At 36.8% G+C, this 10997-nt stretch overlaps 1 protein-coding gene across 1 annotated transcript; it reads left to right on the forward strand.

Annotated features, from left to right (window-relative positions):
• The first annotated feature begins 284 nt into the window (after positions 1 to 284).
• On the forward strand, positions 285 to 7595 carry LOC114746369 (SNF2 domain-containing protein CLASSY 2-like). The gene is made up of 6 exons (XM_028934589.1): positions 285 to 348; positions 1596 to 1695; positions 1925 to 2175; positions 2915 to 4441; positions 4637 to 4783; positions 5667 to 7595. Exons 2-6 carry the CDS (start codon positions 1644 to 1646, stop codon positions 7587 to 7589), a joined length of 3900 nt encoding a protein of 1299 aa, XP_028790422.1. The 5' UTR covers positions 285 to 348; positions 1596 to 1643; the 3' UTR covers positions 7590 to 7595.
• Positions 7596 to 10997: the final 3402 nt, after the last annotated feature.

Raw genomic sequence — 10997 nt, forward strand, 5'->3', positions numbered from 1 at the left:
GCCTTTCTTTTGTTCCGCCTTTTTCCGAGTTCACTTTCTCTCCCTCTTCGCTCAGCCAACTCCCTCAGTCCCTCACTCACTCACTCACATCATTTCAAGTACATTTTTGGCATCATGTGATCCCTCTCCTCTGTTTAATGATCCTTTTTTTTGGGTTCTCTTTCAAGTTTTCTCTTATTGGCTTAGAGGATCCAACCTCACCTCACGTGCTAGGCCCTGAGCTAGTTGCTTTCAGGAAAAATCGACTTACTTCAGTTTCTGCAAAATCGGAATGTCTTCAAGTTTCCGTGCCGATCATTTGATTGACGATGAGTTTCTGAGTTTACATACTTCTCTGCGTCCGAAGAGGTAAAGAAACCAAAATGAATAGGCTTTTGACTCTTAACTGGAAATTTATCTGTAAAAGCTATTATTTTGCATGCAAGGCTTTGCTATTTATGTGTAAGAGTATGTGAATATGACATATTATGTTCTAGGGAATATATATATATATATATCTGAAGTTCTGGATACTGTAGAGTAATATTGCCCCTGCTAAAGAGTAAGAAAAGTGAACGCTGAGTCGTTAATGTACCCGCCATTTGTTTTACATTGATTTCTCTTGCTTTTTCTTTCTTATATTTGGACTGGACTGAATAAGAATGAGCAATCATGGATTATAAAAACCACTTGAGCGTAGCTCGTGTAGATGGAAGCATGGGGTTTTTTGTTTAAACGTTGTTGCAAGTCGGTTCAATTGTCATTGGTTCCGCCACACAACACATGGAAAATAATGTAATGAAAAATTTGATTTTGATGATGTAAAATAATCTCGAGCCTCTAATAAAAAAATCAAATAAATTAAGAATAATGAAAAGGAGATAGAATAGAAACGGTTGAGTAATGATTAAAGGGGCCCAATAGATGATGGAAGAAGGATTATGAATGTCACTTAGAAAACATGAATTAGCAAATGAGGATAAGAATAGGATCGCTAGTTTGATCCTCTGCTTCACGTGTCTACAAGATTTGGGTGTTAGCTAAAGGATTGCAAGTTTGATCCTTGTTTATGTCATTTGAAGTGGGGTGGAACAAGAATTACTGCATGCAAAGCACAAAAATTCAATACTTTTATTATTGCCACTTAAGAGTAGGTGGGATAAGAATTGGTAGAATGAGATTCTCTTCTCTTCTATTCTTTTCTTTTCTTTTTCCTTTTTTTGGGCCATGTGAATAAGAATTAGTGCAGTTGAAGGATAGCAAGTTTGGTCCTTCTTGTATACACACTCAATGTTGAGTGGATAAGATTTAATAGATATACCCTTTGAGGCTAGTTCACACGGCTGGGGGGGGGGGGAATTGGTTTTGGTGGAATAACGTTCAATTCTCTTGTGTAATAAAAGAAGCAATGCCCAATTTTAAGGGGAAAAAATATGAGGTGAAGCATTCTTTCTGATGCACATAAAAATAATAATATTTGTGACACTGATTTATATCTTTCGTATGTAAAGATTTTGCCTGATCATTTTGCAAACTTGGATGATGCCTTCCACTTCAATGGATGTTTATCTCCGTTTCATTTATATTCCTAATTTGTTGCATTCAAGTTACTGCAGAAGTTCACTGGAAGACATCACCAAGTCAAATAGCTATTAAACTCAACAATGCGCAAAAAGAGGCGTTTACATCAATTGAAGCATCCATTTGATTCTTATCGTAAGCCTTTTCTTTTTCTTTACTTCTATCAATTACTATGCATTCCTTGAATCAAAGCACTGTTTTTACATGCCTTAAAGAGAATTAAACCTTCTGGAGGTGTAATTAAGGAGAAAGGGCATTTTCATTGGTAGGACAGACATGATAGACTTGAACTTTTGCAATGTGATTACCATATACTCACATTTGTCAGCAGAGATTCTTAAGATACTTTTATATTTCTATACAGCATTTGAGGCAATTCTCCATGGGTCATGGCAAGCTTTGAGGTGCATAGCAATTGAAGGGGGAACAATGGTCTTACATTTTAAAGATAATAACCATGTGGTTAGGGAGAAAGCTCCCATTTCAGACATTCGGATAAGGTCTAGGAAAGCAACTGTATCGGATTGCTCCTGCTTTTTAAGACCTGGAATTGACATATGTGTACTTTCTTCCTTTCAACATGCTAATGGCTCAGATCAAAATAATCTTAATGCTGTAAGTGACCATTTAAGTTGGATTTTTTCCTTGAAGTGCACAGACCGAGAAGCACAATTTTGCAATCATTTTTTGTTATATTATTATATAAAATAGCAGATTGTATCACCATCTTATTGCTTCATAGTCTGGGAGTCTCTTTGAGTCATTGAGCATGATTTGTGGATAAATTCTCCATGCTGCATAGAAGTTCTATGTGTTCCCCGATTTTTCATAATGCTTTTTAATTACTTGATAGAAGCACACACTGGAAAGCACTTTGCTGCTGATTTCTCATTTCTTGAGATGATAGTTGTTAGAGACATTTATAAAAACCAATCATGGCATGGTTCTTCATGAACCATCAATTGGTCGAGAATTTGATCCTTGCTATATCTCTATTTTTTCTGATTAAGATTCAGTTTTGAATGGTGCATTTGTGTTTTGTTCGCACGACAAGCTTGAACCACTGTGGTTAGAGTCCCTTCGAGATTTCAATAAAAACATGTCATGAGCTCATTTAAATGTTTAAGCTGTTGGGTTAACTTGGTGTATGGTTCTACTTATATAGAATACATCTACATAGTAAACATTTAGTGGTCTTATAATATGGGAAAGTTTTATCTATAGTTGTGAGATTACTAGATCCTCAATACTGTTTTTCTCGTAATGTTGCACTGCTCCTGGCCCATGTTAAAGTCCTCATGAACATTCTGTCACTTAAATGTATGCTTTATCAGCAGAATTCTTCTCATTGTAGGTGTGGGCTGATGCTAAAATAAGTTCTATACAGAGGAAGCCACATGAACCTGGGTGCTCATGTCGGTATTATGTAAACATTTATGTTAATCAAGGTTGTATTGGTTCTGAGGTAAGAACTCTGAGTAAGGAGATCAAAGAAGTGGGAATAGATCAAATTTCGGTACTCCAAAGGCTTGAGCATAGTCCTTGTGAAGATCAACACTATCGGTGGGATTCATCTGAGGACTGGCATGCAGTACCACAAACTAGATTGCTTTCAGGGAAATTTTTATCTGATATTTCGTGGTTAATTGTCTCATCAGTTTTGAAGAAGGTTTCATTTTGTGTGAGATCGGCAGGTAACAAGATTGTATATCAAATCATAGGGGGTGATGATAATAGCTCCATACTGGATGTTGTAAATTTCAGAGTAGACAACAGCATGTTAGTACCCATCGTTTCCCAAGTTATTTCATCTGACACCGATAAGGTTGACAATAGAGATGATTCCCACAAAGATAAAGCATTTCCATCTTATAGTCCTGATGGTTTGCGTCGTTCCAAACGCCGGAATGTTCAACCCGAGCGTTACCTTGGCTGTGACGTGACTCATGTGTTGGATGTTGGTTTTGTCAGAACAAGGCCATACAAGATGGACACTCGAAAAGATGATACTGAGGATGATGAATTGTCAATGCCACTGTCATCCCTGATTGGTTTGCAAAAATGTTCTGGAGTGAAGCACGATGACAGTGGACTAAAGTTTGATAACATGAAATCCTACAACAAGCTTAAAGTGTATAAAAGGAGGCCTAAATCTAAGGAAGTGAATTCAGGTGATGCTGATAAGAATGAAAGTCAATCTCAACTTGCCATTGTTCCTGTTCCTCAAGAATGTGATCCTATTAACATTGAGCATTTTGATTCCAATGCCAAGGTCTCAAAACATCACACACAAAGAAATGTTGAATTTCCTAACAAATATTATCACCTGATGGGTAGTCCTGAACCAAAGACGAATGATATGGATTTGTTAACTTTTGAATCCCATAATCATCCCTCGAAGATTCCAGACCTTGAAGATTGTGTTGAAGAGCGTGGTGATATTGCTTCCCGATGTCATTATAATCATGGCACCCCTAAACTGAAGAGGAAGAATTCATTGGGTTTTGATGATACGGATTTTGAAGGCAGGTGGGAAGGGATAAATTCCAATAAAGCTGCAGTTCAAGGGAGAAAATATTATTCAACAATTTCAAGCAGACAATCTGATGAAGAAAGAACTTATAAAGCTAGGTCCTTAAGTGCGGGTGCCTATAAGGAATTGATAGACTCATATTTAAAGAATATGAATGCAAAACCATCCAAAGCTGAGCCACCTATAACTGAGCAGTGGATGCAATTCAAGGAAACAAGTAACTTAGGACAAAAGAGCGAAACAAAGGCCCCCCAAATGGAGGACGAGGAAGAAACTGATGAACTGGATATGTTGTGGAGAGAAATGGAAGTTTCATTGGCATCAAGTTATGTTGAAGAAGACACGGAGGTATAGCCATTTACTCCCCCCCCCCCTCCCTTTCCTCTCCCCTTTTTTGGGGTGAGGGGAGGTGAGTTTGATTTTAATTTTTTGGTTTTCTGGTAACAAAGAGGCCTCAGCCCATTTCTATTATTATTTTGTTAGTCTACTTTTATTTTGTTCACGATCTTTTCTAAAGCTAATACAGTTCAGCTATCTTAGCAGGGTTCAAGCGCTGCAGTTTTTACTGAGACCATGGAAAAGCCTGATTCACTTTGTTGCCATGATTATAGAATGAATGAAGAAGTTGGAATTTACTGTCTCTTATGTGGCATTGTCAGTACTGAGATAAAAGATATTTTGCCACCCTTTGTAAGTTTTTGAAACTTTTGTTGAATTTGTGTATCAGTATGACTAGATATTTTTTAACACGGTTTTTCTTTTTAACTTTGCATCAAGATGGACACGACTTGCATTAGGAAGGTGTTTTCTAGTTGTAAAATCAATTATAGATTAAATATTGTGATCCCAAAAGGAACCTGTGGGGTTCCTTTATTCTGTTATCCGATGCTCTCCCCGTCAACACATGTAGTTGTTGATGTTAATTACTACCTCCAGTCTTAAATATAGGAGCTAATTGAAGATTTAATTTGATCATAAATATAAGACTCTAATCTACTTTGTCTTTCATATTTGTTCATTTTCCTCCAAAGTAGTCTTCATAGTGATTACACATGTTAAAAAGTTTCCATTCTAATAAGCATAATTAACAAGGATATGTTAGGGAGGATAACACCCATTTATTACAAATAATTAACTTAACTAATTTTTTTAATATTCGTAAATTAGTTATCTAGCTCTTCTATTAATCAAGGACTGGAGGTAGTATAATCTTGCATCATTGGTTAGACAATTTATGTTTGGTTAAGGTGCTAATTTGTCCCGGAAGTTTTTACTCAGGAGCATTGGGTATCCAGAAGTTTTTTTTGGGAGCTAATTTGCCTTGGAAGTTGAAAATCATAGCAACATTGTTCTCTATCGTTAAAATGTTGACGGTTAACATCACTATTTTAACGGTCAAGTTAAGTTTTTTAACAGTAGGGGGCAATATTGCTATAATTTTGAACTTCGGGGGCAGATTTGCTCCTAAAAGAGTTTTCAGTACCATTGCTCCAAAGTGAAAACTTTCAAGACAAATTTGCACCTTAATCCATTTATGTTTGCTCAGTATCTGACAATTTGTCAAATATGTCAGTTGGAACGTTCGATGTGGCACTATGAGGAGAAGCAACACAGTGGAGAAGGTTCAGAACCAGAGCCAAAGGCTGACGAAAATGATGGTTTCCATCTTTTTTTTACTGATGCTTTGCCTGATCAACCTATAACTGGAGAAAATGATAATGTATGGGCATTAATTCCTGAACTCAGGTGGAAGTTGCACGTCCACCAAAAGAGAGCTTTTGAATTTCTTTGGAAAAATATAGCTGGGTCTATGGACCCCACACTTATGGAAGCAGCTTCCAAAAAAAGAGGTGGTTGCGTGATATCTCATTCTCCTGGTGCTGGAAAAACATTCCTTATTATTGCATTTCTTGTTAGCTACTTGAAGTTATTCCCAGGGAAGCGACCATTGGTTCTTGCTCCGAAGACAACACTTTACACATGGTATAAAGAATTTATTAAATGGAAAATTCCTATTCCAGTGTATCTAATTCATGGTCGTAGAACCTACCGAGCGTTCAAGCAGAATACTGTGGCCTTTAATGGTGGTCCTAAACCTACTGATGATGTCAAGCATATTTTGGATTGCCTGGAAAAGATCCAAAAGTGGCACACGCACCCAAGTGTTCTAGTCATGGGTTATACTTCATTTTTAACATTGATGCGAGAGGATTCAAAGTTTTCTCACAGAAAGTACATGGCTAAAGTATTAAGGGAAAGTCCTGGTATTCTTATATTGGACGAAGGGCACAATCCTAGAAGCACAAAATCAAGGTTGAGGAAAGTATTGATGAAAGTACAGACGGAATTGAGAATATTACTTTCAGGTACATTGTTCCAGAACAATTTCTGTGAATACTTCAACACTCTTTGCTTGGCTAGACCAAAGTTTGCTTTTGAAGTGTTGAAAAAACTGGACCCTAAATACAAGAGAAAAATGAAAGGAAGAGGAAAAGCACGCCATTTAATAGAGTCACGAGCTAGAAAATTCTTCTTGGATACTATTGCGAAAAAAGTTGACTCCAAAGATAAAAAAGAGCAAATGCAGGGTCTGAACATGTTGAGAAAGATGACCAGTGGTTTTATAGATGTTTATGAAAATGGGAATTCAGAGGATCTTCCTGGTTTACAAATCTATACATTGGTAATGAATACTACTGATATACAGCATGAGATATTGAGTAAACTCCAGAAGAAAATGTCTGCCTGCAGTGGATATCCTTTGGAGTTAGAGCTTTTGATAACCCTTGGATCGATACATCCTTGGTTAGTCAAAACAGCTGTATGTGCGGAGAAGTTTTTTTCTATAGATCAATTGATGGAGCTAGAGAAATGGAAGTATGATTTGAAAAAAGGATCAAAAGTGAAATTTGTTTTGAGCCTGGTCTATCGCGTGGTCAGGAATGAGAAGATTCTAATGTTTTGCCATAACATTGCACCTGTGAGGTTATTTGCTGAATTATTTGAGAAGTTCTTTGGATGGCATAGAGGTCGAGAAGTCTTAGTTCTGACTGGGGAGCTAGAGCTCTTTGAACGTGGAAGGATAATGGATAAGTTTGAGGATCCTAATGGAGCATCAAAGATACTTCTTGCTTCAATTTCATCTTGTGCTGAAGGCATTAGTTTGACAGCAGCCTCTCGGGTGATTTTGTTGGATTCGGAATGGAATCCATCCAAGACAAAACAGGCTGTTGCACGTGCTTTTCGTCCTGGTCAGCAAAAGATGGTTTATGTGTACCAACTGCTGGCAACAGGCACATTGGAGGAAGATAAGTATAAAAGAACCACCTGGAAAGAGTGGGTTTCCAGCATGATTTTTAGTGAAGAATTTGTGCAGGACCCTTCCCGATGGCGAAAAGAAAAGATTGAAGATGATATACTGCGAGAAATGGTTGCGGAAGACCGCTCCAATTCATTCCGTATGATTATGAAGAATGAAAAGGCGTCCACAAACTAATTCAAGGTACACTTTTTTCTTTCTTCTAATAATCACATGCCGTTCATTATCCATGTCACTTTGAGTTCCGTTGTATGTGTTTGCATGTCCACCCATTTCTTGAGTTTTCACATAAATGCATGACAAGATGTAGATGTTTGACCTGCTCGTAATTTTCCAAGCCTACATCTCTATATGAGCTGATTGATTACTTGAAGAATCATTTTCAGGTGGCCTTAATCACTTGCACAGTAATCTGAATATCAAGGACCACATCTTGAGATTTTATTCCTCGGGATGAGTGAGATAGGCATCTTAATCATGTAATTAAATTAAAAGGGATCTAACTTAGCTGGGAAAGAAATAAATAATTGCAGTGGATTTATGTAAATAGAGAAATTAATTTAGTTAGGTTATGCAGTTGATTATTTGACTATGGGATTAAGGAAAGGTTTTTTGTTATTTTTGGCCACGAGAGATTGAGGGAAGATTTAAAAATGGACAAATGTTGGTATTTTGAAGAAATAATATATGCTGATAGAAAGAATTATTACCACCTAATCAATATATTTTATACAACAAACCTTATCCCACTAGGTGGGACCAGCTACATGGATCGCACAATGCCATTGTATTCTATCAACAATCGAGTTTCTAGATAGGCTGGTAACCAAAAAATCTTGTTCAATTACCTCATTGAGTGTTCTTCTCGGCCTTCCTATTCCTCTTTTATAAAAAGACTCCAAACTGTTTGATTTACCCTCCTTAATGACACCTCGAATGGTCTTCTCTCCCTTATTGTACCCTTCTCAATATGTTTTATGAGTTGGAAAATTTATTTAGAAATGATAATTTTGTAGTTTCATTTTAGGAGAAAAGTTACTAGAAAAGACTGAGCCTAACCATTTAGGTAGAGCTTATTTTAAAATATATCAAAAATAGATATTTATTAGGCTCAAGTCTTGTAAATTATTAAATATTAATCTCATCTACTTTTTAGACAAATGATATTAAGAAAATGAGAATTGGACCTTTAGTCGAATACTCTTTCACTAACTCTCTAAGCCTAAGGCCAAGCCCTCTCTCAACTGTACAGTATTATTGTCATTCCCGGCACTTCGTTAATTTATCCCATGTTTTGAAAACCCAAACTAGGGTGCACGAAACATGAGCAGTAACATGGAGTTTCATGCTTCTTCCTCTTGCATGCAAGCCAAGATGAACTATATATCCTCACTCTCTTATAAACTTCTATCCAATTAATTTCTCCATTTGGTTCTGTTTACTATGGCGGAAAATCAAGCATATTGGGAAAATGAGTTATTTCAGATGAGAGAGGGTGAAGGAATTTCGGTTGCATTGCTGTGAGGTAAATTTCTGGATTAAGAAAAATTTATGCATGAAAGATTAGGTGAAGAAGATAAAATTGTAATCTTGTCTATTTCAAATCCTTTTGTTTTCCTTCTTACTAATATTTGATAACGTCACAAAGGAAAACTTAATTTGACATTTTGAAGTCAATTGCCCCTCGTTTGGGGGGGGGGGGGGGGAAGCATAAGCCCCTTGCTAGAGAGCCTGCTAGCAGCTAGTGGCTGGCCACCACTTGTGCTAGAGCCCTTCACGGGCCCCAGGGCTCCAGTGCCGGCCACCGGCAAGCAGGCTGTCAGCAGGAATTTTTTTTTTTTTTTTTTTTAAAGTGGTGAAGGTGGGATTTGATCCCACCATCACTTGGTAGTTTGTGCCAAAATTAAAGATGACCATTTGGCTACCGGTGTTTTGCAATCAATATAATGCAAAATAATATATTGCCAATCTTTATTGACTACATTTCATAAGCTATTGACAGCTTTCGTATGGCAAGTAACAAGGCTACTGGCCCCTAGTCAGTCACAGTTTTTGTATAGGTATTGACTACATTTTATCAGTTATTAACAATTTCGGTCTAGCAAATAACAATGCCACTTACTGTATGTGATTCACAAGTTTTATATGGGTATTGATTATATTTCATCAACTATTAACAACTCTCATTGAGAAGTAACAAGGCCACAACTTTTGTATACTCCTGTTGAACATGATCAAACTAAGCATGTTGAAATTGATCAACATTTTATCAAATAGAAGTTGGAAAGTTGTGAATTTGTACTCCATAATTGGTAGATATTCTTACAAAGAGATTATCTAGCGAACATTTTTAGAAGTTAGTTTCCAAGTTTGGAATAGATAATATCTTCTCGCTGCACTCACTAGCTTGAGGGGGACTGTTAAATGATGTAGCTAAGAGCTTATAGCACAAATAACACCCCCCACGCCTCCTCTCGTAGAGGAGATTATAGGTTTATACTCCAAGTGGCCAAAAATAGCGGCGGGTTGGTGTGCGTGATGAGTATGTGGGTTCCTCCTGCCTCCCCTATAGGGGTGTGGGGGTTAAATTGCCCAATTAAGGGGGAAAAAAAGTGTGTTAAATAATGTAATTAGTAGCTTAGTGCTTTTTGTAGTTGTCAGCTAGGGATTAAAAGTTGATTCTCTTGCATTTATTAATCTTGTTGAACCTCCTTGTACAAATACCCATGTAACCTCGACAATAAATCATCTGAAACATTTTTCCTCTCAATACTCTGTCATCAAGTAAAATTTAAGTAGGGACATGATAGGGTCAAGTGTCACATCAAGAATATGTACTGTTTGTAGTCCTGTGATGATTTCAGGCTTTCAGTTTATTAGTGAGATTTGAATCCACATTCCTGTGAAAAATGAGAATATACATGGGTTGGTTCCTAGTTATCTCCGGTTTTCCATCCATCACTGGATCTCACCTAAAAATTTTTAATCTGTGAATGATGTTCACGCAAAATGGATGGAACTGCTGCTTTGCTTTTATGACATGTTGCTTTTCTCGGTCTTACAGGACCATCCTAAGCGTGATAATATCAGCAGGAACTGCCGCAGAAGTTTCAAGCTTATTGCTTTACAAACCTCTCTAAGGAGAGTGACCGTTTTATCTACACAGTAAAGCAGCATTTGGGTATTTACATAAGAGGAAGAATTAAGCATCTATTAAGCTGAACATGTCTTTAGTTCTGCTTGAGATGGTTGGGTTGAAAATGTAACAATGGTGGACAGTTTCTGACTATTCAATTTAGTAACAAATAATTTTAAAATCATTGTCTAGAGTCTAAAGCCTCTAATCTCTTGTTAAGATGATTCTTACTTTCTTTCTTTATATTCTGTAATAAATTAAGACCGACCAATGAGTCAAATATTAAGTCTTCGATACATTTTTTCCTTATCATGTCATGACTATTCGATATTTTTTTCAGTTATTAAGCCTATAAATTCACTCACACTTTGCTTTTGTGGCTTTTATAGGCTCTTCTCCATTACTCGAGCAACTCTTTAAGTTTTGAAGTTGTTTGTGTGAGTAATTTT

The sequence above is a fragment of the Neltuma alba genome, unplaced genomic scaffold (genome assembly GCF_004799145.2).
Source record: "Neltuma alba isolate B1F8T4 unplaced genomic scaffold, ASM479914v2 tig00000818_pilon, whole genome shotgun sequence".
NCBI lineage: Eukaryota > Viridiplantae > Streptophyta > Magnoliopsida > Fabales > Fabaceae > Neltuma > Neltuma alba.